This window comes from Aulonocara stuartgranti, assembly GCF_965226115.1.
Source record: "Aulonocara stuartgranti genome assembly, chromosome: 10".
Taxonomy (NCBI): domain Eukaryota; kingdom Metazoa; phylum Chordata; class Actinopteri; order Cichliformes; family Cichlidae; genus Aulonocara; species Aulonocara stuartgranti.
In genome coordinates this window covers 35,267,538-35,294,372 of record NC_138946.1, presented here as the reverse complement: position 1 = coordinate 35,294,372, position 26,835 = coordinate 35,267,538, and the positions used below count along the sequence as shown (strand labels likewise).

Here is a 26,835-nt window from a genome sequence, read left to right as displayed (position 1 = left end):
CTTTCCCAGAGTTATTTTAAGGAGACTTGCAAATTACATATTTGTTGAGGAAAAATCTATTCTACTCAACCAATGTGGAAGTTAAATGGGAGACACAGATTCATTTGATTGATGTTCCCGATCTTTTTACTCAGACATTCTAATGTAGAACACTAACTGTAACTGATACAATATTTCTATAGCATTATGTCTGTACCCTGTGGAACAGGAGCAGGTGGCGGTGGAGAGGAATCACCAGTGGGTAATGGCAGGCTGGAGGTGCTTTCCTTCTCTGTAACAAATGCAAGTTTTCAATAGTGAATGTACACAGAGACTATGGGTAAGCTAACTGTGACAACCACTGTAATAGTTTATCAAATACATTGGAGAATCAAACAGATACATGCTTGTTTTTAAAAAGTGCTTTGTTTCTCATGTCAGGCAGAGAAAGACAATATGAAAGTGGATTAAAGATAGGCTTACATCCCTTGTTGCTTCCACACAGTGGGCAGGCAGAGCAAGAGATGATGGGCAGCTACTCAACTCTGTCATTGGATGAGAGAGAGGAATGTCAGTGTTTATGATGTGTGTGCACTGTTGCAGGCATTTGGCTGTTTGTGTGCACTGTTTGCCATCCACATTTGTAGTAACACAAAGAAGAGAGAGAACCGATTAAAAAACAGTACGTATATGAGATGAACAGAAAGAAAAACAATGTGTGTAAATAGAGGAAGAAAGCAGGTGGGTGAAAGCTGTGAAGTCAAATTGACTACTCACTTTTTTAATAGCCCCAAATGAAGCAAGGCACATGCTTTATGTCACAGGTGTCGAACTCCAGGCCTCGAGGGCCGGTGTCCTGCAGGTTTTAGATGTGTCCTAATCCAACACAGCTGATTTAAATGGCTAAAAGACCTCCTCAACATGTTTTAAGTTCTCCAGAGGCCTGGAAATGAACTAATCATGTGATTCAGGTGTGTTGACCCAGGGTGAGATATAAAGCCTGCAGGACACCAGCCCTTGAGGCCTGGAGTTTGACACCCCTGCTTTATGTGTACATGCTTTTGCACCACATTTATCCATCAGTCCAGCAGTATCACTGATCTTTAAAAACCTCATGACACTGTATTAAGATCCAATTTTCTGCATACGAGCGGTATCTTTAGAATGGCTTTTTATCACCATGTTCTGACTGAGGCCTCCAATATAAACAGACATGGCCGGGATTGTACAGCACTTTGTTTATTCATAGTGGATCAGTGTCGTCTGGAACTCATTCAAGCCCACATATGTTTTTCAGGACAATACAGTGAGTTATACAGTATCTCACAAAAGTAAGTACATTTTTGTAAATATTTTGTTATGTCTTTTCATGGGACAACATTGAAGATTTGGCACTTTGATACAATGTAAAGTACTCAGTGTGCAGATTCTATAACAGTGTAAATTTGCTGTCCCCCTAAATAACTCAGCGCACCATTAATGTCTAAACCGCTGGCAACAAAAGTGAGTACACCCTTAAGTGAAAATGTCCAAATTGTGCCCAATTAGCCATTTTTCCTTCCTGGTGTCATGTGACTCGTTAGTTTTACAAGGTCTCAGGTTTGAATGATGAACAGGTGTGTTGAATTTGGTGTTGTTGCTCTCACACTCTCTCATACTGGAAGTTTAACATGGCACATCATGGCAAAGAATTCTCTGAGGATCTGAAAAAAGGACTGATACTCTATACAAAGATGGCCTAGGCTATAAGAAGATTACCAACACCCTGAAACTGAACTGGAGCACGGTGGCCAAGACCATACAGCAGTTAAACAGGAGAGGTTCCACTCAGAACAAACCTCGCCATGGTCGGCCAAAGAAACTGAGTGCACATGCTCAGCCTTATATCCAGAGGTTATCTTTTAAAAATAGATGTATGATTGCTGCCAGCATTGCTGCAGAGGTTGAAGGCGTGGAGGGTCAGCCTTTCAGTGCTCAGACCATACGCCGCACATCACATGCCTGTCATCCCAGGAGGACGCCTCTTCTAAGGATAATGCACAAGAAAGCCCACAAACAGTTTTCTGAAGACAAGCAGACTAAGGACATGGATCACCTGTGGTCTGATGAGACCAAGATAAACTTATCTCAGATGGTGTCAAGGATGTGTGGCAGCAACCAGGTGAGGAGTACAAAGACAAGTGTGTCTTGTCTACAGTCGAGCGTGGTGGTGGGATGTCATTGTTTGGGGCTGCATGAGTGCTGCTGGCGCTGGGGAGCTACAATTAATGGAGGTAACCATGCCATTAATACACAGTACATGCCACCATGTACTGTGACATACTGAAGCAGAGCATGAACCCCTCCCTTCAGACACCGGGCCACAGGACAGTATTCCAACATGATAACAATCCAAACACACCTCCAGAAAGACCAGTGCCTTGATAAATAAACTCAGGGTAAAGGTACGTGACTGGGCAAGCATGTCTCCAGACTTAAACCCCATTGAGCATCTGTGGGTGATCCTCAAATGGAAGGTGAAGGAGCAAAAGGTCTCTAACATCCACCAGCTCCATGATGTCATCATGGAGGAGTGGAAGAGGAGTGGCACCCTGTGAAGCTCTGGTGAGCTCCATGGCCACAGGGTTAAGGCAGTGTTGGAAAATAATGGTGGCCACACAAGATATAGACACTTTGGGCACAGTTTAGACATTTTCACTTAGGGGTGTACTCACTTTTGTTGCCAGTGGTTTAGATATTAATGGCTCTCTGTTATGTTATTTAGAGGGGACAGCAAATTTACACTGTTATACAAGCTGTACACTGACTACTTTAAATTGTATCAAAGTGTCATATCTTTAATGTTGTCCCATGAGAACATATAACAAAATATTTACAAAAATGTGAGGGGTGTACTCACTTTTGTGAGATACTGTATAGATTTCCACGTGTCTTACTAAAATACCTGGATTAACTGGACTAAATTTAAAATACATCTTTATCTTAACGTGGACTAGACTTCTGTCTATTTCCCTGCTTTCATAAATGGTCACATAAATATTGGTTGACTGATAAAAGTCGACAAAGATCTTCACCATGTCAGAATGATATTGACTGTACTTAAACAGAGGTAGACTGTACGGACTGATGTTGATGACATGAAGATGATGGTGTGGTGAAGGTTGCTCACTTGCCTGTCTTCTTGGGGATTCTCCATTCCTGCATTTCTTCCCTTAATCTATCCATTTCTTTCTCCAGCTCACAATATCGCATCTCTGCTTCATGAAATGGTCTGTACGATAAAGTAAACTTTGTTCAGTGTCTTATTCTAAAAATGAATTTTAATATGTTGCAGTTACGTCATAGTTAGGGTTTCAAAGTTGATCTGCAGTCAAAACCCTAAATTTTAGCATTGTAAAAAAAATACCTCATACTATTTAACGAACCTTTAAAACCTGTCTGTACTTGACAATGCTACCTACAATTCAGTTTTGAGATCCCTTCCCTGGCGCGTCAATCCCCACTTACATCTTGCGTCAGGTGACCTCAATGGGTACATATAGGGTGAGGCAAGCTCTCACAATGGTTTCACCCAAAGCCTCTGCTGACAATGACCCACGGCTTTTATCACACCTTGGCTCATGTGATGAGTCACATGATTAATATGACCCTCTTAAAGGATAACACCGACTGGGGATTAAATACCTGGGATGCTCCACCATTTGATTTTAGAACTGAAGAAGCTTCTCGGATGAGAGGTGAAATGTCTTCAAAAAAATTAAACAAGTCTAGTTGCTTTCTTTCCAAGCTCCTTAGAAAACCATGACCTTGCTAACTGAGAACCTATGGAAGCAGAGTCTGGGGAGAAGGGGGACAACTTGCCCATCACTGGGGTTTAGGTCACTATGTGGTTAAGCAACTGCACAGTAACAGAAAGGCTCCTGGAAACTTTTCATGTTGTAGGACTGTCTGACACATCTCCACAACATTGCATGGAGGTCTGGGACAGTGCCTCTGGACTGGCAGACTGGAGTGGTTCCCCTGTTTTAGGAGAGGGACAGGAAGGTGTGCTCCAACTATACAGGATCACACTGCTCAACCTCCTTGGGAAAGTCTATGCCAGGATACTGGAAAGAAGAGTCTCTCCATTAGTCAAACCCCAAATTGAGGAGGAACAATGCAATTTTCATACTCGCTGTGGAATACTGGACCAGCACTTTATACTCTCGAGGTTATTCATGGGAGTTTGGCCAACCAGTCTACATAATGGATTGGATTTATATAGCGCTTTTCAAGGCACCTAAAGCGCTTTACAATGCCACTATTCATTCACTCTCGCATTCACACACTGGAGGCAGCTACAGTTGTAGCCACAGCTGCCCTGGGGCAGACTGACAGAAGCGAGGCTGCCATATCGCGCCATCGGCCCCTCTGGCCAACACCAGTAGGCAGTAGGGTAAAGTGTCTTGCCCAAGGACACAACGACCAGGACAGAGAGCCCAGGGATTGAACCGGCAACCTTCCGGTTACAGATGCGCTTCTCAACCCCCGGCGTCATGGTCGCCCCTACATGTGTTTTGTGGACATTATACCAATCCCTTTGAATATCCTGCGGGGAGTGCTTTGCGGGTATTGGGTGTGTGGCCAGTTGTTATTCAGTCCCTGTAGCGAGAGCTTGGTTTGTATTGCAGGCAGTAAGTCAGGCTCATTCCCTGTGGGTGTTGGACTCTGCCAGGGCTGCCCTTTGTCACCAATTCTGAGCCTAGTTTTTATAGATAAAAGGTGGTTCTGTTGGGTTCATCAGGTGGTGGCCTCCAGCTCGCACTGGAGTTTGTCAATGACAAACAGCAAACAGCAAACACCATACGAGGCTGAAACTATAGACACAGTGACCTCTCTTCCCCTGAGCTTCAGATCTTTGGACTAAGTTGTCTCTTTCAAAAAATAACTCAAAACTAATCTTTTTATACTTGCATTTAATAAAGTTTTTTTTTTAATGTATGGTATTTTCTTGTGAAGCATTTTGTGATCTTTGTCTTGAAAGGTGATATACAAATAAAATTTTACTTACTTGCTTGCTTTATCATTAACAGTATAACTGAGAAAACAATAAGAATTTCGCAATATAGCGCACTACAATTTTTTTTCTTCTGAATGTCTTTTTGTTATCTTGTATCCAGTTTTGTTTTTTGGTTGTTTTTTTTTCTTTACCTTAGTTGGGAGCTTATTTACATTATCTTCAATTGCTGAGATTCTCGTTTCAACCTGCATGATTCTTTCCTGATCAAGTCTTCTGGAACTGGAAAACTTGCCAATCCCAGGGCTGATCAACTTAGAGTTCAAGTAAACCTACTTGATCTGCTTTACAGTTCATGGAAGTTATTTATGGCCTAATGAAGGAATAAATGTCTAATACTAATACTCTAATACAAGTGGTCAGGTGTTAAATGTCACAGTCAATATGTATTTCAGAACAGATTTCAGAAGTCCAGTGGTGGTAAATAGTGCTGGATTGATTTTGTTACCACATTTCATAGTCACCATTATCCGTATGTAATATCTCAGCACATAAATTAACATGCATTGATAACAATTAGCCAGATGTCCATGATGTTAATGGCCTTTTGACCTCAAAAAGGAAATGCAAAATACACTGCAGCTTTTTCATATTGAAATATTTCCTTCAAGGACCAAACCATTTCCATATTAAATTTTTCTGAAAAAACTTAAGATTTAACATCCAATGAAGTGTAATAAATAAAGCCTACTGTAAATTGAGAAGAGATAGGAATTATATTCAGATTATGTAGATGGACTGCAGATGAGATTATATTAGCTGATACCTCTGCAAGTCTTCATCAAGTCCTGATATCGCCTCCTCCACTGTGGTGGTGTGGGTGGATGCAGCAGCATCTTGGTCTAAAGTAAGTGGAAGCTCAAACAGTGGAGGCAGATTGTCTGGTAGATTGTCTGTAACTTTCCATAGCTGACTCTGAATTTAAAGCACATGCAGATCATCAGTGGGATAAAAAGGAAAGTCCACTATGATAATTACATGATCATAGGTGTCTTTAAATGGAAGCTCTGAGGTGTATGCAGTTTCTAGAGTGAGATCGACTTACCAGTTTTTCGAGTCCATACAGATTCTCACATTCCCTAAGCTGGGTGTGGTTTATCTGCATCATGATATCTTGACTGCGGTCAACAGCACCTGTCTGACTATAAAATATAGACAAAATAAAGAAGTATATTATAAGAAAAGTAATTTATTCCCTACAACAACTTTACCATGGGGATACTACACCCTGTATATAGGGACCTAGGGACTTCTGAAGATCCCCAAAGAAGGCGCCCTTTCAGAGCCAAACTTGGCAATATAAACTCACCCACCTAGAATCCTGCCAGACTTGCCACCATCTTAGTTCTGCTTATGGGGAACACACCCTATCACACCAAAAACTTCACGGTCTTCACCAACAAGGTCTGCAAACTTACACTGACTTTAAAAGAAAACATAGTGTCCTGTGATATGGTCTCACTTTTCACTTGTATACTTACATCCAAGGCAGTGGAGACTGTCAAAAAACAACAACAGCAAGACAGTTCCTTTCGCAACAGAACCAATGCCATGTGCCATGGGTTCCCCAGTCTCACCCATTGTAACCAAACTTTACATGGAGGAAGTGTAAAGTAAACCACTTTGCTACCTCTTAAGGATAGTACCTAAGAGGTAGGTGACCCACTCTACTACCTGAGCTACAGCCACTGGTAGGTATGATGTATTTGTGAATGACACCTAAAGAGTAAAATACTTCAACAATTGTTGAACTAAGGTGGTGGCTTAGTTCAACAATTGTTGGTGGCTTATGACACCAGCTGTCAACTGCCTATAATGAAGTCTTTTAATCCCCACTCACACCTTGCTACAGGTGACCTCAACAGGTCACATGTTAGGATTGGACACGGTCTCACGGTTTCTTTTTCTTGTTTTTGTTTTTTGTTGTTGTTGTTGTTGCTTTTTTCCCAGAAACACCTGGTGCATTAGCTCTGCGTTGTTTTTCACACCTTGATTAACACGATTAATAGTGGGTCAACCACCACATCCAAAGGGGACAGACCCCTACTGTGGTTTTAATAGCTCATTCAAACCTTTGGCTTTAGAACTTAGGAAGCCTGAGGGGATAAGGGTAAGGACATAAATCAACTGGTAAATAGAGAGCTTCGCTTAAACGCTCTCCTTTAGAGATAGGGCGAGGAGTTCAGCCAACTGGGAGGGGCTCAGAGTAGAGGAGCTACAACTTCACATGGAAAGGAGCCAGTTCAGGTGGTTTGGGCATTTGATTAAACTGCCTCCTTGGTGAGGTCTTCTGGGAGGAGGCCGGGGGCAGACCCAGGACACACTGGAGAGATTACATCTCTCGACTGGCCTGGGAACTCCTTGGTTTTTCCGTAGAGGAGGTGGTTGGGGAGAGGGAGGTCTGGGCTTCTCTGCTTAGGCTGCTGCCCCTGCGACCCAGCCCCAGATAAGTGGAAGAAGTTTGATGTGAAAGGTAGTTATGGTAAGTTAGCTGAACTACATAAGTTAAACTTGAGTTCACCTGGTAGCAGTGTAAGAGTATCCAACAAAAGCCAAGTGTACTCCTGTTGGAGCTCTGTCCATTACATCAGATAGTGTCTCCTGCAAAACATAACAGATTTCAAATTTTTCATGCAAACAACCACCAACTGCTCTTATTTTTTCAGAAGCTACACACATTTCCCATGTTGACCACACTGGCAGCTTTATAGGATTAGGTTGGTTTATTTATTAATGTTATATGCTGGCTATGAAAGTTAACCAAATATGTTTATATGAGACTTATGCCAGTGTATGGCACACACAAATACTAAATGAAAATTCTTTTAAGTTACCATTTCACTAAGACAGTCGTCGAGGATGTCAAAGTTTGATGTGTCAGTTGGATTAGAGACTTCAGGCAGGAAAGGTGCAGGGACTTTATGAAGGGAACTCCAGTCCAGTCCACTGAAAAACTGATGATTCCTAAATTCACTGGAGCCTTTCCTTCCAAGACGGACTTCCCTGTCACAGATCAGTTCATTGATGAAGGAACGAGCCTCCTTTGAAATCTCAGGGCCAGAAGAAGGAAACTCAAAATACTCCTAAGGGTTATCAAAAAAGGTAACAATTGAAGAAAGTTGTTAACTTTGTTGTTTTTTCTAGCAACATTATTTTGAGTGCTTTGATGCTGTTAAAAACTATGCTGTTAAAAATTATGATCCTGGCCTTGTTTTTCTGAGCATTCCATAAATTCTTGGTTTGTTTATGTGGCAGAGTGTGGTTTGTGGCTAGGGATGGGTATCGTTTAGGTTTTATCCGATACCGGTGCCAAATCTGTACTTTTGAAACGGTGCCGGTGCTCAAACGGTGCTCAAACCGGTGCTTAAAGAATGGAGAACACAAAATTGGTCCAAAAACCTCTCATGTTCAGCTGTTTTTTGTAAAAATATAACAATGTTAGCCTTTTCTGCAGCTATGGGGCATATATGGTATCACTCTTGGCTGGAAGCAGTGCTTAAACAATGGAAAAAACACAAACTTTGTCCTAAACCTCTCATGTTTAACTGTTTTCCACTTTTTTTTTGGTCATTTTAGCCTTTTTGGCCAGGGTGAAGGGAGTATCTGTCACGGTCGGACGGCCCTTTCCGGACGACCCTGCTTGTGTTTATGTTTTCTGTATATGTGTTTGCTTCTCCCTCCCTGGCCCTCGGGGTTGTTTACGGAAGTGCGCGCCGTGGGAGAGGCGTGTCCTGGCGACTGTCGTCATTGGGAGTCCCTCTTCGCTGTTGCCGGCCCACCTGCAGCTGATTACCTGACCAGTGGTTGGTAATCATTCCTCCAGGCTAGAAAGGGGTATTTAACCTGGACTCACGGCGACAGTCGGCGTGGGATTATTACTCCGAACTGGTATAGTCTGTGCGAGCAGTGTGAGTGTGTTATTCGGCTAGCGTGTGGCTAACGCTGGATTTTCCTTCTTCCTCCAGGAGGGGCGAGCGGAGAAGCGAGTTGGGGAGCACACACACTAAGGGAGTTACTACACGGAACGCACTGGGAGCAAGGGACGAGCACGATTGGAAAATTGCACTTTTGAATGGATTGTTGGACTTGTCTGTTTCACTGTAAATAAACGCACTGTGTCTCTGTGAGCAAGAACCGCGCCTGGGTCCCTCTTTTCCGTGACAGAATAATCCCACCACCATGGACCCAGCAGATTCTGCTTCACGCCAGCTGTCTATCCAAGCGGAGGTTTTGGAGCGACACGAGGAAATGCTGAAGCACGTTTCAAAGGAACAAACCGCGCTTCTGCAAGCCATGACAGAGCTTAAAGGTATGTTGATTTCCTCACCTAATACGGCTCCAACGCAGCCCGCCCCTTCGCTAGAAGCCGCGGCAGCCTGTCCGCTTCCTCCTTCACCTCCACCGCGGCAGCGGGAGTACTCACTCCCCGCACCCGAAAAATTTGATGGCGAGTTGGGGAGGAGCCGGGGTTTTTTGATGCAATGCTCTCTTGTGTTTAGACAGCAACCTTGTGCCTTTGCCTCTGATTCTACTAAAATCGCTTATTTGGTGCAACTTATGACTGGGCGGGCGCTTCAATGGGCTCAGGCAGTTTTAAATACCCAGCCCTCTGTGTCATATGACGTCTTTCTCAGCAAGTTTCGCTGTGTGTTTGATAAAGGCGCTAGCTCAGATGCTGCAGGTCATCGCATGTTTTCTCTGAAGCAAGGTAGGAGGAGTGTTGCTGACTTTTCCGTGGAGTTCTGGATCCTAGCGGAGGAGTCGGGCTGGGAGGAGAAAGCACTGCGTGGAGCCTTCCTCAACAGCCTTAATGAGAATATTAAGCGTGAGTTAGCAACCAAGGAACTGCCTAAAGCTTTGTCTGCTCTAATCAATATGTGTATTAACTTAGACGACCACATGCGGGAGTTCGGCAGAAGAGCCGGGGATGGTCGGCGGCCTGCTGGGGGCACGGGTACATCTAGGGACCTTCCTACTCTGATGTGGAGAAGTGAGGAGGAGGAGCAACACGGGGATGAAGAGCAACCCATGCAGCTCGGCGGAGCCAAGCTTTCCTCCTCTAGACTGGGGCGCAAACAACGGACTGGTGAGTGCTTTCTTTGTGGAAAAAGAGGACATTTTGTTGACTCCTGCCCAGACCGAGTAAAAGAGTCGGCCCGTCAGTAATTGTGGGGATACTGGCGGGCGCCACAACAAAAGTGTTCCCTCACCTCAGCTGCCCTGCTAAATTAATGTCTCACTCCCTCACTCACTCCTGCTGCGCACTCATTGACTCTGGTTCTGAACAAAATTTCCTAGACGAGGAGTTAGCCAACATCTTAGGCCTGCCCCTACTTCCCCTTCCAGAGGTCCTGAAGGTCTCAGCCTTAAATGGCGGCCATCTAGCCTCCGTCACACATCGCACTCAGGATGTTACACTCATTATTTCGGGAAATCACTCTGAGAAAATCAGTTTGTTGGTATTCAAAGCCCCCCACACCCCACTGGTACTGGGATTTCCTTGGCTCCAACATCACAACCCCCAAATCGACTGGGCCAAAGGGTGTGTAACTGGCTGGAGCACGCGGTGTCATGAACAATGTTTACTTGCCGCTGTCCCGGACAATCCTGGGACCGCCTCTGCGAAAAGCTCCTCACCCCCCGATCTTTCCTTGGTGCCCGCCGACTACCACGACCTCGGCCAGGTATTCAGCAAAAGTAAGGCGTTGTCTTTGCCTCCACATCGGCCTTACGACTGTGGAATCGACCTACTCCCAGGCGCTCCCCTGCCAGCAAGTCGGCTCTACAGTCTGTCTAAACCGGAACGCGAGGCCATGGAATGCTACATAACGGAGTCTCTGGTCGCAGGTATTATTCGCCCATCTACTTCGCCTTTAGCAGCAGGATTCTTCTTTGTAAAGAAGAAAGATAAGAGCCTGCGTCCCTGCATTGACTTTCGAGGGCTGAACAAGATCACTGTTAGGAATAAATATCCACTCCCCCTGCTGGCCTCGGCATTCGAACTATTACAGGGGGCAGTCCTGTTCACCAAACTGGATCTTCGGAGTGCCTATCATCTGGTTCGCATCCGCAAGGGTGACGAGTGGAAGACGGCTTTCAACACCCACCTGGGGCACTTCGAATACTTAGTGATGCCCTTCGGTCTCACTAACGCCCCCGCGGTCTTCCAGGCCCTGATTAATGATGTGCTCAGGGACTTTATTAACCATTTTGTCTTCGTGTATCTGGATGACATTCTGATTTTTTCCAGGTCGCAGACTGAGCACATCAACCATGTACGTCTGGTTCTACGGCGCCTATTGGAGAACCGCCTTTTTGTGAAAGCGGAGAAATGTGAGTTCCATGTGGAAACTGTTTCTTTTCTGGGTTTCATTGTGGAACAGGGGCGTTTGCGAGCTGACCCGGCCAAAGTCAAAGCCGTAGTGGAATGGCCTATTCCCAAGACCCGCAAGGAGGTGCAGAGGTTCCTGGGCTTCGCCAATTTCTACCGCCGCTTTATCAGGGATTTCAGCAAGGTAGCCCTTCCTCTAACCAACCTAACTTCTCCTAAGTTGTCTTTCCAGTGGGCCTCCGCAGCCCAGCAAGCGTTTGATCGGCTCAAGCACCTGTTTTCCTCGGCTCCGGTCCTCGTCCAGGCGGACCTCGGCCGGCCTTTCGTCGTCGAGGTGGACGCGTCCGATTCGGGCGTGGGGGCGGTTCTCTCCCAACGGATCGACGGCAAGTTGCATCCCTGTGCGTTCTTCTCCCGCAGGTTGTCTCAGGCCGAGAGAAATTATGACGTGGGCGACCGGGAGTTGCTCGCCATCAAGTGGGCCCTTGAGAAATGGCGACATTGGCTGGAGGGCACTGAGCAGCCTTTCGTGGTGTGGACGGACCACAAAAATCTGGCGTATCTCCAGGCAGCCAAGCGCCTCAACGCCCGACAAGCCAGGTGGGCCTTATTTTTTACTCGTTTTCACTTCTCCATTACTTACAGGCCCGGTTCTAGGAACACTAAGCCAGACGCGTTGTCGCGCCAGTTCGCACCCGTGACCGATGAGGACGAGAAGGAAAAACCCATCCTGCCCCCCACCTGCATTGTGGGTGCACTAACATGGGAGATTGAAAAGGTGGTCAGGGACGCCCAGCGACAGGAGCCCGACCCTGGCACGGGCCCGAAAGGGAGACTATATGTTCCGGCCACAGCGCGTAGTCAGGTCATTCACTGGGCACATACTGCCAAGTTTTCGTGCCACCCAGGTAAAAATCGCACTGTCTCCTTTCTACGACGTTTGTTTTGGTGGCCCTCTCTTGTTCTCGATGTCCAGAACTATGTTGCGGCATGCCCGGTGTGCGCACGGAACAAAACCACCAACTCGCCTGCTTCTGGCCTCCTGCGACCGTTACCCACTCCAAAACGCCCATGGTCGCACATCGCCCTGGACTTCGTCACCGGCTTGCCTCCCTCTGCAGGTAACACCTCCATTCTAACCATTATTGACCGTTTTTCCAAGGCTGCCCACTTCATTGCTCTGCCCAAGCTCCCTTCTGCCTTGGAGACGGCCCAGTTACTGACGCAGCATGTGTTTCGGCTCCACGGCATACCCCAGGACATCGTTTCCGACCGTGGCCCTCAGTTCACCTCGCGGGTTTGGAAGGAGTTCTGTGCAGAATTGGGAGCTCAGGTCAGTTTGTCCTCCGGGTTCCACCCCCAAACTAATGGTCAGACCGAAAGGGCCAATCAGGAGCTGGAGGCCATGTTGTGTTGCGTCGCATCATCAAACCAAGCGACCTGGAGCGAGCAGTTGGCCTGGGTGGAGTATGCCCACAACGCCAGCACGTCATCGGCGACTGGACTCTCGCCCTTCGAGGCGTCGCTGGGGTATCAACCCCCTCTCCTCTCCATCTCTGAGGGAGAGCTGGCGGTTCCCTCGGTCCAGCACCACCTTAGGCGCTGTCGTCGGGTCTGGCGGGCCACGCGCGCAGCACTCCTGAGAACGGCCGAGCGGAACAAGGCATTGGCGGATCGCCATCGCACTCCTGCTCCGGATTATCAGGTCGGCCAGCGGGTGTGGCTCTCCAGCAAGCACATCCCTCTTCGGACTGAGTCCAAGAAACTGGCCCCTCGGTCTCTTGGCCCCTTTGCCATCCAGGAGGTCCTGAACCCGGTGACGGTCCGGCTGGCCCTTCCGCCTGCTATGAAGGTACATATCGTCTTCCATGTTTCTCAGGTTAGGCCCGTCCGGACCAGCCCTTTGTGCCCGCCCCCTGGGCCCCCGCCACCCGCCCGGATTATCGACGGCGCCCCGGCGTATTCCATTACTCGCATAATGGATGCCCGGCGCCGCGGTAGGGGCTTTCAGTTTTTGGTGGATTGGGAGGGGTACGGTCCGGAAGAACGTTCTTGGGTGCCGCGGTCTGCCATTCTCGATCATCGCATGGTGGGAGAATTCCGCCGCCGGCATCCGGACAAGTTTGCCAGGTCGCCCGGAGGCTCCCATTAGAGGGGGGGTACTGTCACGGTCGGACGGCCCTTTCCGGACGACCCTGCTTGTGTTTATGTTTTCTGTATATGTGTTTGCTTCTCCCTCCCTGGCCCTCGGGGTTGTTTACGGAAGTGCGCGCCGTGGGAGAGGCGTGTCCTGGCGACTGTCGTCATTGGGAGTCCCTCTTCGCTGTTGCCGGCCCACCTGCAGCTGATTACCTGACCAGTGGTTGGTAATCATTCCTCCAGGCTAGAAAGGGGTATTTAACCTGGACTCACGGCGACAGTCGGCGTGGGATTATTACTCCGAACTGGTATAGTCTGTGCGAGCAGTGTGAGTGTGTTATTCGGCTAGCGTGTGGCTAACGCTGGATTTTCCTTCTTCCTCCAGGAGGGGCGAGCGGAGAAGCGAGTTGGGGAGCACACACACTAAGGGAGTTACTACACGGAACGCACTGGGAGCAAGGGACGAGCACGATTGGAAAATTGCACTTTTGAATGGATTGTTGGACTTGTCTGTTTCACTGTAAATAAACGCACTGTGTCTCTGTGAGCAAGAACCGCGCCTGGGTCCCTCTTTTCCGTGACAGTATCTGCCATCAAACAAGAGGACAGCCGCATGTAGCTATGATGGTGTTTGCTAGTTCACCTTACATGCATTAATGTAATAACGTGGTTAGCCTACTCAACGTAAATTAGCTACTCACGCAGAGAAGAACGGCTGCTGCTGCCACCATCATCCGTCATCATTTCTGCTACACTGGCAGGGCTAGGGGCCAGGACTCTCCTCTTCGTGTTTTTGGGGGATGTTGCATAACAGGCACCACACCCGCAGTAGATGTGCTCGGTGTGAGGTCTCGCAGCAAGCTATCAAATACGGCGCATTTCTGGGCTTTTAAAAAAACCGCTATGCGTCGCCAGGTGTTTCGTCGGATTTGAGGAGTTACCTCCTTTGACAGTATCACAGTATCAGCTTAAAGCACTTGTTGCAGGCTGCTGAGTTTGCATATTTTGCTGTGAAGTACAGCCAGACTTTTGACCGCTTTGCCTTGGACATTTTTAATCTGTAGCTCTGCTCTAACAGAACGTACGTACCTGGCCCCGCCTACTATCCTCGGAAACGTAAAATGATTGGCTAGAATCTAAAGTGTATCACAGCTCAGGAAAAAAAAGCACCGAAATAAAGCACCGAAATGTGTGCTGCTTTTCGGTCTGGTACCCATCCCTATTTGTGGCTCAGCTGCACTGGGTTCAGGGTGTGGTGTCAGGGGAGCCCAGGCAGAGGATCTTAGCCTGCCCACAGCAGCCAGGAGCAGGTTAGTGGATGTCCACTGGGCAGTAGTGGACCGCTTGGGCGTCACGCCAGAGGACTATTGCTGGCGTTTCCAAGAGGGGACGTTTCTTCTCTTGGACTTTTTGGATTTCAGCAGCTATTCAATAAACTGCTTGCCATAAGTTAAACCCAGTTTGCCTCCCCAGGTCTGCATTTGGGTCCTCACTTCTCGTCTTCCATCTTATGACAAACTTTTACACAAATATAAAAGTATACAGAACCTATAGCTATACACTTGTTATTATATTTATATACAGTTACTTCAGAAAGTATCCATATTCATTTAACTTTTGTAGATTGTGTTTTAGATTTAATTTAAAGCCCAATTGTGCTCAATTCCACACTTATCCAGTCCCTCTGTCAAAGTGTCAGTAAACAAGCATATAGTTAGGGCTGGACCAGGTGACCCTGAATCCTCCCTTAGTTATGCTGCAATAGACATAGGCTGCCGGGGATTCCCATGATGCATTGAGTTTTTCCTTTCCAGTCACCTTTCTCACTCACTATGTGTTAATAGACCTCTCTGCATTGAATCATTTCTGTTATTAATCTCTGTCTCTCTTCCACAGCATGTCTTTTATCCTGTCTTCCTTCTCTCACCCCCAACCGGTCGCAGCAGATGGCCGCCCCTCCCTGAGCCTGGTTCTGCTGGAGGTTTCTTCCTGTTAAAAGGGAGTTTTTCCTTCCCACTGTCGCCAAAGTGCTTGCTCATAGGGGGTCATATGATTGTTGGGTTTTTCTCTGTATCTATGAAGCGCTATATAAATAAAATTGAATTGAATTGAATTGAAAACTTCAAATTGCCTTTGCTTGGCAGAAAACGCATTGCATGAATAGACTAAGGTGGTCAGTTTGAATAGAAACTATTATGTAATGGCCAGTTAATATACATTTAACATGAAACAAAATAATAATTGTGTTTATGAAGCTTAGAACAACTATGACCTCATTCCTTTATCAGAAATCACATGAAGGTTATTATGAACTTGATAAGTCAACCAAAGGTTTTTAAACCACCTATACATCATGGTACTATAACCCTTGAAAAAAATGTACTTTAAGTTTCTCCACTGACTTATGAAAAACAAAACTGAAACAAACAGACAATCCAGACTAGCAGTGCTTATTTCTGTTTACACTGCATCATAGATATTAAACTGGTGCCATTATGCTATACACACTAGGTTGTATAAACAAATGAATAAAAACAGATTTAAACATTTGGAAATATTTAGTTACAATTTTTGTTTCAGTCCGGAGAATTACACTCAGATACTGTCTTCTTTAAAAACCTTTTTGGTCTGGATAAAGTGATAAAGGCCCATTTGGTCCATTATAATTGTTGAATTATGTGCCAAAATTGCATTTTGTTATTTTGTTTGTTTTACCAGCACACAGACGGATCATTAAAAATACTTGCAACAGAAGTGAATGGAAATCTGCCATCGCTATTAAAATGTGTGCAGAAATTTTATTATACTCCAAATTTTCATTTTGGCATTTATATGACATTAAAGCTACTTGTATGTACCTGAAAGTGAATGATCTTGGCATATGTTTCAGAGATGGACTCTGCATAGAAAGGTGTGGTCCCCAGCAACATCTCATAAGCACAAATGCCCAGAGCCCACCAGTCACACTCAGGACCATAACCTCCACCTCCCTCAACTGCTCTTAAGATCTCTGGAGACAAATAGTCTGGGGTCCCGACTGCTAAAGACGAGTGCACCTGCAAAGAAAAGAAGATAGATTTAAAAAAAAAATAGAAATAACTAAAAGCCATGACCTGCTTCAAGGAAATACTAGAATGTAGCAAAATCATCGCTGCGTGTTTTTAGTCCTGTCTTAAAAATGAACAAATAAGGAAGCTCCATGACAAGTAAACTGAGTTTTTGTTGTTGTTGTTGTTTGTTTGTTTTTGTTTTTTTAATTACAGCCGAGGAGGTCAGATGCGCCCTCCCTCTGAAAGCAGTCTTGTCACAGACAAACAGAAGAAAATGGCATTGAGTTGAAAAGGAACACAATTTGTCCCGTACTTCAGCTAGAATGAAAAAAAGACTCAAAGCTGGAGTTATTAAGTGTCTTTACGCTGCGCAGCTGCCTCTTCTTCTCTCATTCTCTCTCCCTCCCTCTCCTGTTGCTACTTCAATCGTGAAACTGATCAATGATCAGCTGATTGGCTTTTCTCTCTTGTTTGTTTATCGCCCACTTTGCACCAGAAAGAGAAAACCAGCGGATGTCGCGCTAAACAACAGCAGCAGATTTAAGCTCGATGAGCTGTTGTTAGAATTGATTTAATATTACTTTCTAGTATCAGCTGATGTTTGCTGGGTCTAGCAAAGTTTTTACAGGGGGGGCAGGTAGGGCATTAACAGGGATTGGGGGGCACAAAGAAATACTTTTCTTTCTTATTCTCATTTAAAATGTCTAGCTTTTAATAAATAATTATCTGACTCTTACAGCCAGAGTGGTCATAATGTAAAATGTATAGAAAACATACATATATACCAACAAGACAGTGTGCATCACTGTCACAACACCATTTGTGTTCATTCAAAGGCTTCATGGCTTTTCCTATAATACCTGGTGGGCTGGTCTCTAGTCAAAATGCCCGGGCCGATTTTTTTGTCCCAGTCCAGCCCTGTCCGGGTCAAGGGATGTGCAGACCTTCCTCTCTCCAGGTATTGCGTGACATATTGTAATCTTTACTGTAAAACTAGACTGTTGCTATGAGTTAGTTTAAGAATGTAACTGAGAATGTATGAGAGCACTACTTTTAGGAGACAGTGTTGCTTTTTATGCACATCTTTTTTTGTGAAAACTAATGTCTGTCTGTCTATCCGTTGTTACTTGCACACAATGAACTCTCACCATCCCATCATCAAGTAGCCTCAGACAGGAACCAAAGTCTCCCAGTCTAATATGCCCATCAGCTGTCAACAGGATGTTGTCAGGTTTGATGTCTCTGTGTAAGAAAACAGGTAAATAGGGCTATTTAACCTCTAAATGTCAGATTTCATTAACAAAAAAAGTCATTATGATCAAATGATTATAGTTTGTTTATGTTAGTCAGTTTTAGGAAAGAGCTAATATTAATATTTGAACCTCATATCTCTGATACATATATTTTAGATAATGTTTCTCTGCAAACTCGGTACACAGCAAATTCAAAAGTGTTAAATGTTTTGGTGTTAATAGTCTTCTTGCAAAAGTAGAGTTAATTTTACTCTAAGCAGAGTCACATTCTTTTAATGTAACTCTGAGGTGTAAAATGATAGTAGTTAAAATCGAGTGTTAAAAATGAGTGTTTCTCTGTCAAATCTGGAGGTGTTACAATGGAAACATTAACTCTTGACCTCTTAACTCTGAACTCCTACAGGGGCTATGACACCAACAGAGTAAATTCACAGACTCCGCCCCCAGCACGGCTCCAATCGAAGCTGAAGTGAAGCCGTTTCAGAACATTTTGCTCTACATATTTGAGTTGTTTGCCATGCTTGGTAAGTCATTTTTCAAAGATTGTTTCAATTATTATTATGAGCTTTTACTTCTGTGGCTCTTTGGAGTTGAGACAAAGCTGTGTGAAAGGCATTAGCCATGTTGCTCGCTGATAGCATAATATTCTGTTTTAGCTAGCTGAAAGGTATTGTTTGCGGGCAAATACCACAGCCTTGAAAAAAGCTTGCATGTGAATTTTCAGTCAAACTTTTGGTCAAATACACCTAAAACAATGTCTAGAATGTGAAATGTTGGTATAATGGTGCTACTTGAAGCCTGAAAACGATCGCCCATTAAAAAAAAAAACGAGCAAACAGCAGTAGCTGACGTCCTGACTGGGTTCTACGTTAGCATAGATCCCTCCAGAGTTTTGTGCACACGGTTTAGGTAAAAATTAAAAAGGTTGAGGTTTTACATTTAGTTCAGTATTACCTGTTGCCTGTGTCCTTGTCTTTTGGGAAAATACTTTACGCAAGTAATGGCTCAAAGAGGATTCCTTTTTTTTTTTACTGTGCTGCAATTGTTTACTGGATTATTTGTGCCATTAATTAGTGTCAACTAATTTTTATTCGATCTCTGCACAGGATATGCTTGTGAAGATGGAATATGGGGGAGAGCAGAAGTGCGTTGAAGTTCCACAAAGGGATGAATGAAGGACATGCATATTGTATTGAAGAAATAAGTGATGAGAATGCTGTTATTTGCATTTACCATGTCAGACCTTTTGATAAACAAAATTCTAATGAAAGTGAGAACATGTATACTGTTACATCTTTCAGAAAATGTTTTGAAATTGTGCTGCACAGTTCAGAATAAATGTTTTTCAAAAACCATTGCATCTTTTTAGTAAATGTTTATTTCCAAAAGAAATTTCTAGAAGTTCAGAACAGTAAAATTCCCGCTTTTTAGAATGAATTAGAAGATAACTCTTATGTAGTTAAACTAAAATACTCTTTGAGAGTTAATATATAAACTCTTAACACCAAGTGTTAAATTATCAACTCCAGACAGATTTGGTGTTTAACACTAAATCAGAGTTAACGTACCAACTCTCCAAAAAGAGTTAAATTAACACTCTGGTGTGGACCCATATAGACACTTTAATAGTGTTGAAATCAAATCCGACAGTGTTAATTTGGACATGCTGGATTTGCTGTGTATGACTGTAGCCCTAAATAAGAAAAAAAAAAAGTAAAAAATCAATAAGCAGTCTACCTGTGCACATAACCCAGTCTATGGACTGAGTCAATGGCCATAACCATCTCTGCCAAGTAGAACTGAGCCATGTCCTCAGGGATCCGATCCTCAAATTTACTGAGGAGAGTCAGCAGGTCTCCACCTACATAATAATCCATCACCAGGTACTGAGTGAGAAGGGATTGGAAGGTTGTGAAAATTAGTAATCGGATTCAAGTTAAATATAAAATGCTAAAATGTAGACAACACATTTGTAAAACATATTTGGGTCATTCTTACTATTCGGTGCCATTTGAGTCCTAATGACATAATATGGTATATTTAGTGTAAAACTTGTCTAATGCTTATTTCTAAACCATTTTCTTGTATGTTTAACCCCCCTCTACCATAGAACACATTGATATATACACAGGATAAATACATTAAAAGTAAATTACTTTTATTTTAGCACAAGTCACTAAAGTACTATGTCCCCAGTCATGCTTGCTCGACTTCAGTTACAAATATAACTTAAAAAAATAAATAAATCTAGATTTTTCATCATTTCTGGATTGGCTTATTTCTAATGTTCCTCACCAAATGTTCTTTTTTATTATTAATGCATGTTTAATACTTAAAATCTTTAAAAAATGTTGTGTCCCTGAATCAACTGTCACCCCTGTTACTCTGATAAGAATTCCATAGAACACATCACCTGATTATTCTTTTAGTCACATGACACTCCCGGATGTAACATATTTTGGAGGGAAAACTTTCAAGAAGAAGACGAGTAAGTACCACTCTTTAATCAACCCTTTTTTCAATGTTTTAGCAAGATTTTGTAATGTGGCAAAGCATAACACGTCCAACCTGTTACGCTTATTAATAGTGGAAACAATTTTTTTTTTGTAATTTTTATAATATGGCTAATAAACATGTTAAAAATGGTTCTTAGTGGTCACCATGTACTAGCTTGTTGTTCATCATACTAGTAGTAATGGCTAAGTTTAGCATAAAATCTCCCCCCTGTTACCGTCACCCCTGTTATTGCTATGCACTGTAACATGAAATTTCCTTGCAGATTTTAAAAAGGGACATTGTAGCTTTTAGAAAATGTAAATATTACTATAACTGTGTATTCAAAACAGTTATTAATAGAAAATTGAATGTCCTGTAACAGGGTGGACATTTGGCACGTCATGGGTAAAGACTTTGATTTTAAAAAATATTATAATATAATATCCTTAGCTGGACCAATACATTTTTCTTATAGGTTGAAAATCCCTCTTTTAGATGAAATGTTAAAATAATTCAAAATTTTGTATTTTTTGATGAAGAGTGATCACACTGAAATGGCACCGAATAGTAGGAATGACTCATTTATCTGATTGACCATGTATAAACATACCAGGTAGTTATCATCTTGAAAGGCATAGTGCAACTCTGTGATCCAGCGTCTGTCACCCCTTAACAAAACTTCCCTCTCTTCTTGGTAACATGCTGTCTGTGTAAAGCATGAAGAGAACTCGATGCCAGACAAATGAAAAGCAGCAGGCAGAAAAATATAATGCTGAATTATCAATAACAAAAACCTTATAGATTTAAAGTTTGAGTCCCCATTATGTTGTCATAACCCTATTCTTAGTGTTGTGAATGTGAGGTTATCTGTGCTTGTGTACCTCTCCTCGCCTCAGCATGTCCCACTTATTCATAATCTTCAGAGCATACACTTGTTGTGTGTTTCGCATCTTTGCCACTGCGACCTGTGGTAGTGACAAGACCAAAAGCAGCACAATAACCACTTAAACAATTGGATGCACAAAACGAGAAGACTGTCATAATTGGTGATTTGTCTAAAACATTCTAACAGTGAGAGATGGTCGTGTTCTGTATCGAATTATGTACAAATGAAACATTGCTTATTGGAATATTTGAATGTTTTGACAAACACTCATTCACCTGCCAAATATCAGAATACTTCTCAGTATAATTCAATTCAATTCAATTTTATTTATATAGCGCCAAATCACAACAAAAGTCGCCTCAAGGTGCTTCATAGATACAGAGAAAAACCCAACAATCATATGACCCCCTATGAGCAAGCACTTTGGCGACAGTGGGAAGGAAAAACTCCCTTTTAACAGGAAGAAACCTCCGGCAGAACCAGGCTCAGGAAGGGGCGGCCATCTGCTGCAACCGGTTGGGGTGAGAGAAGGAAGACAGGATAAAGACATGCTGTGGAAGAGAGACAGAGGTTAATAACAGATATGATTCAATGCAGAGAGGTCTATTAATACATAGTGAGTGAGAAAGGTGACTGGAAAGGAAAAACTCAATGCATCATGGGAATCCCCCGGCAGCCTACATCTATTGCAGCATAACAAAGGGAGGATTCAGAGTCACCTGGTCCAGCCCTAACTATATGCTTTAGAAAAAAGGAAAGTTTTAAGCCTAATCTTAAAAGTAGAGATAGTGTCTGTCTCCTGAATCCAAACTGGAAGCTGGTTCCACAGAAGAGGGGCCTGAAAACTGAAGGCTCTCCCTCCCATTCTACTTTTAAATACTCTAGGAACAACAAGTAGGCCTGCAGAGCGAGAGCGGAGCGCTCTAATAGGGTGATATGGTACTACAAGGTCATTAAGATAAGATGGGGCCTGATTATTTAAGACCTTGTATGTGAGGAGCAGGATTTTGAATTTATAATAGCTCAAAGCATTGCTTTGGGGAACTTTTTTTTGTTCTTTTGGTTGCTCTTTTTCAATTCAGTTTGTTCAACTGAGTTCTATTTATATAGTGTCAAATCACAACAACAGTGTTGCCTCAAAGCATTTTATACTCTAAGGTAAAGACCCTGCAATTATACAGAGAAAACAGAGAAAACCCCAACAATCTGATGACCCCCTAGGGGCAAGCACTTTGGCAACAGTGTGAAGGAAGCCAGACTCAAGGAGGGGTAGTCATCTGCTGCAACCAGTTGGAGGTGAGGGGAGTAAGACAGTAAGAGAGCCTGATGATTAATAATAACTACCTGCAGAGTGTTGTATAAACACATAGTGAGTAAAAAGAGATGAATGAAGAATTCTCAGTGCATCGTGGAAAGCCCCCAGTGGCCCAAGCCTATTGTAGAATTAATTAAGGGAGGAGTCAGGGTGACCTAATCTAGCCCTTAAAAAGGAACATCTTAAGCCTAATCTTAAAAGTAGAGAGGGCATTTGTCTCCCAAATCCAAGATGGTTTCACAGAAGAGGGGCTTGAAAGCTAAAAGCTCTGTTTGCAATTCTGCTTTTAAATATCCCAGGAACAGAATCAGAATCAGAGAGACTTTATTTATCCCCAAAGGAACTCCAAGTAAGCCAGCAGTCTGAGAGTTAAGTGCTCCTTTGGGGTGATATGGTACTATGAGGTCTTTAAGATAAGATGGGGTCTGATTATTCAACACTTTGTATGTGTGGAAAAGGTTTTTAAATGTGATTCTGGATTTAACGGGGAGCCAATGAAGAAAAGCCAGGATTAGCAAGATCTGCTCTCTTTCTAGTCCCTGTCAGTACTCTCCATGCATGTAATGAATTACAATTGTTCAGCCTACAAGTAAAAAATGCACGACCTAGTTCTTCAGCATAAATCTGAGACAGGATGCTTCTAATTTTAGAGATATTGCACAAAGATATTGCTGCAATGCACTGTGTTGGTGCATGGCAATTAAGAAGAAGTAGGTGTCAGAATTATATCCTTAAACATAGTTTAAGAACAAGATCCAGAGTGTGATTAAAGTGGTGGGTTAGTTCTATTCTGTTTTGAGCAAAGGCAATTGAGCCTAATAATCAATTAAAGGCCATCTTGATGCTGTCATTTTCAGTATCTGCACTGATGTTTAATTCACCAACAATAATTATTTTCTCTTAGCTGAGCACTAAATCAGATAAGAAAGTCTGAAATATATAAAGTTTTAATTATATTTCGGGGGTTTTAACCCTTTAAATCCCAGTTTCTTTACATGAGCGCACTGGTTTTTTAGCCGAAAAAAACAAAAAACTTAAAAATTTTCCAGAAAATACATTTGAAGTAATATTTGATTGTTATTATAATTAGGCCTTTATATGGGACAAAAATTGCCACCAACATTCATTTTGATCCATCATTTTTTTTTTTTTTTGCAGGGGCAGTAAATATCATGTTTTCACGTTTTTCCACCACTAAATGCTTATTGCCTTGTTGTTTTTTAAAATAAAATAAAAAAAAATGTAAATAAAAATACAAGATCACTTTGAACCAGAAAAACATTTATTTTAGAAGGATAAACTTCAACATTTATGTTGTTGGGAATGTAGAAATGTCATTTCCTCTACTGCCAGACTGGCTCGATTTATGTCCACAATATAGTCCACACAGTCACTGTAAAATGAGACGCCAAGGAGGTTGTGGAAGCCACCGATTTATTCTCCTCCTGCAGGAGTAGGTGCCAACAACCTAACAAAAAATGAAAACAAAAGAAAAGAAAAAAAACCTGTGTATATTTTGGACAAGAATGGGCAAGAATGAAAAAAATGCGTGCGTAACTGACACGTAATGACACGTACCTTTTTGCCCAAATCTTTATACCATATTTCACCGGCTTTTTTGGAATGTACTGCCTGAAGCTGCACCTGCCTCTGAATGGGACGAGTTTTTCATCCAAACAGGTCTCTGTCTGGACGCACAGCATCTGCAGGTGGTGCGCCCACACTATGAAGGCAGCCATCTGGCAGCCGTTGGTATAGTTTGTCTTCATGTCATCGGCATCGCCTGTCATCATGCCGTCAAGCGCAGCGTCCTGATGTGATGAAACCTGTTGTGGGACATCGTAGCCCGGATTTCCCACTCGAGAGGCAAAGGATTGTTTCATTCTTTGACCTGTAAACACCGGCCAAAGTGAGCAGCCCACGTGAGTAGCACGAATTTCCTCTGTCCATATTTCGCTATTCTGCGCCTCCCGTATGGTCATAAACTTGATCCCTTAGGAGCTGTGCACAGCTGAATATAGTTGCATGTCCAGAGACAAAGAGGAGTTGAAAAGGGTGCAGAGAGAGCTGAGGGGACTGATAAGGAATGGGAAGGACAGCTACAGGCAGAAGATGGAGAACCAGCTTCAGCAAAACAACGTTGGTGAAGTCTGGAGAGGCCTCAGAACCATCTCGGGCCACAAACAGCAGAACTCTCTGCCTGGGAGGGATGTGAGATGGGCAAATGAACTGAATCATTTCTTCAACCGATTTGACTTAGCCATGAGGCAGTCTGCAACATCGGCTGCAGACTCACCCACCCCCACTGCTGCTGTTCCACCTCAGACACTTCACACCTCCTCTATTCACCCTGCTCACTCCCCCCCACCCCCAACAACAGCTTCCAACACACACTCAACACAAGGCTCCAGCCTGTCTCTCTCAACCACCCAGGTTAGGAGGGAACTGAGGAGGATTAATGGCAAGAAGGCAGCGGGCCCAGATGGCATCAGCTCGAGGGTCATCAGGTCCTGCGCGGACCAACTGTGTGGGGTGATGGAGCACCTCTTCAACCTGAGCCTGAGGTTGGGAAGAGTCCCACAGCTCTGGAAAACCTCCTGTGTTGTACCAGTGCCAAAGACTTCACGCCCCAAGGACCTCAACAGCTACAGGCCGGTGGGTCTGACATCCCACCTGATGAAGACCCTGGAGCGGTTGGTCCTGGCTCAGCTTTGGCGCCTAATAAGCTCATCACTGGACCCACTTCAGTTTGCCTACCAGCCTGGCATTGGAGCGGATGATGCCGTCATTCACCTCCTACATCGTTCCCTCGCTCACCTGGAGACCGCTGGAAGCACTGTGAGAATCATGTTCTTTGATTTCTCCAGTGCCTTCAACACCATTCTTCCCTCAGTTCTAAAGGACAAGCTGGTGAACTCTGGAGTGGACCATCACCTCACTACCTGGATTTTGGACTACCTCACCGACCGACCACAGTATGTGAGGACTCAGGGCTGTGTGTCGGACAGGGTCGTCTGCAGTACGGGGGCCCCACAGGGAACGGTTCTGGCTCCGTTCCTCTTCACCATCTACACTGCAGACTTCTCCCACAATTCCACCCAGTGCTTCCTGCAGAAGTTCTCTGATGACTCTGCAATAGTCGGCCTCATCACTGATGGGGACGACAAGGAGTACAGAGGACTGACCCAAGACTTTGTGGACTGGTGCCAGCTGAACTACCTCCAGATCAACGCCAGTAAAACCAAGGAACTGGTGGTAGACTTCCGCAGGCACAAGCGTTCTCCACTGCAACCACTGAACATCCAAGGTATGGACATTGAGGCTGTGGACAGCTACAGGTACCTTGGTGTTCATCTGAACAACAGACTGGACTGGACTCATAACTCAGACGCCCTCTACAGGAAAGGGCAGAGCAGGCTGTACCTGCTGCGGAGACTCAGGTCGTTTGGAGTGGAGGGCCCACTCCTGAAGAAATTCTATGACTCTGTGGTGGCTTCTGCTATCTTTTATGGCCTGGTCTGCTGGGGCAGCAGCATCTCTGCCGGGGACAGGAAGAGACTGAACAGGCTGATCCGAAGGGCCAGCTCTGTTCTAGGATGCCCTCTGGACCCAGTGGAGGTGGTGAGTGACAGGAGAATGGTGGCTAAGCTGTCATCCCTGTTGGACAACGTCTCCCACCCCATGCAGCAGACTGTGACAGCACTGAGCAGCTCCTTCAGTGGGAGACTGCGGCACCCACGGTGTGGGACGGAGAGATTTCGCAGGTCTTTCCTCCCCACTGCTGTCAGACTCCATAATAAAGACTTTAACTGATCAAGCACACACATCCATACATATGCAATAATACTAAGTGCAATAATCCTTTCTGTCATCGTTGTATTTTTACTCAGTTGTATATAGCATTTTTATTTGTATTCTATTTTTATCTTATTGTATATTTATTTTATTTTATTATACTGTATATAGTATTTTATTTTATTCTATTCTGTACAGTTGTGTACTGTATTTATTCTTATTGTATCCTAATTTTTGCCTCATAACTTTTGCACTGTCCACTTCCTGCTGTGACAAAACAAATTTCCCACGTGTGGGACTAATATCTTATATATATATATATATATATATATATATATATATATATATATATATATATATATATATATATATATATATATATATATATATATACACACACACACACAGTGTTGGGAAGGTTACTATTAAAATGTATTCCGTGTCGGGCTCGTAGCCGAAAACTACCTTTACTTTGTTGTGTGGGTCAACTTTGCTAGCGAGAGACAGAGAGAGGTGTTGAAAGGCTGCTCCAACG

The 26,835-nt window shown here is 43.9% G+C and overlaps 2 protein-coding genes across 10 annotated transcripts in view; one reads left to right on the top strand and one right to left on the bottom strand.

Moving 5' to 3' along the window:
• dmpk (DM1 protein kinase) overlaps positions 1–26,835 on the bottom strand; it is a 93,005-nt gene that overhangs the window by 5,851 nt on the left and 60,319 nt on the right. For 5 of the 9 annotated variants that reach the window (XM_082548818.1, XM_082548814.1, XM_082548815.1 and 2 more), the window contains 12 exons: positions 21,186–21,269; positions 20,915–21,010; positions 19,546–19,694; positions 17,704–17,797; positions 16,364–16,561; positions 7,870–8,118; positions 7,557–7,636; positions 6,081–6,177; positions 5,802–5,950; positions 3,153–3,250; positions 463–524; positions 197–271 (listed from right to left, as the gene is read on the bottom strand). In XM_082548818.1, the coding sequence (XP_082404944.1) occupies positions 197–271; positions 463–524; positions 3,153–3,250; positions 5,802–5,950; positions 6,081–6,177; positions 7,557–7,636; positions 7,870–8,118; positions 16,364–16,561; positions 17,704–17,797; positions 19,546–19,694; positions 20,915–21,010; positions 21,186–21,269 (1,431 nt within the window). Of the gene's footprint in view, positions 1–196; positions 272–462; positions 525–3,148; positions 3,251–5,801; positions 5,951–6,080; positions 6,178–7,556; positions 7,637–7,869; positions 8,119–16,363; positions 16,562–17,703; positions 17,798–19,545; positions 19,695–20,914; positions 21,011–21,185; positions 21,270–26,835 lie in introns of those variants that run through there. The other 4 variants (XM_082548820.1, XM_082548819.1, XR_014279230.1 and 1 more) reach the window with 3 other exon arrangements.
• On the top strand, positions 9,234–11,820 carry LOC309715591 (uncharacterized protein). Its single transcript, XM_082548845.1, has 3 exons — positions 9,234–9,344; positions 9,744–10,121; positions 11,286–11,820. Exons 1-3 carry the CDS (start codon positions 9,284–9,286, stop codon positions 11,354–11,356), a joined length of 510 nt encoding a protein of 169 aa, XP_082404971.1. The 5' UTR covers positions 9,234–9,283; the 3' UTR covers positions 11,357–11,820.

What these genes read in the sequence shown, in the direction of transcription:
- LOC309715591 (XM_082548845.1), top strand. Translation starts at nt 9,284, where the DNA reads ATGCTGAAGCACGTTTCAAAGGAACAAACCGCGCTTCTGCAAGCCATG. An exon ending in AGCCATGACAGAGCTTAAAG is followed by an intron (nt 9,345 to 9,743) that starts GTATGTTGATTT and finishes CTCTGAAGCAAG; the next exon opens with GTAGGAGGAGTGTTGCTGAC. An exon ending in GGGGCGCAAACAACGGACTG is followed by an intron (nt 10,122 to 11,285) that starts GTGAGTGCTTTC and finishes GATTTTTTCCAG; the next exon opens with GTCGCAGACTGAGCACATCA.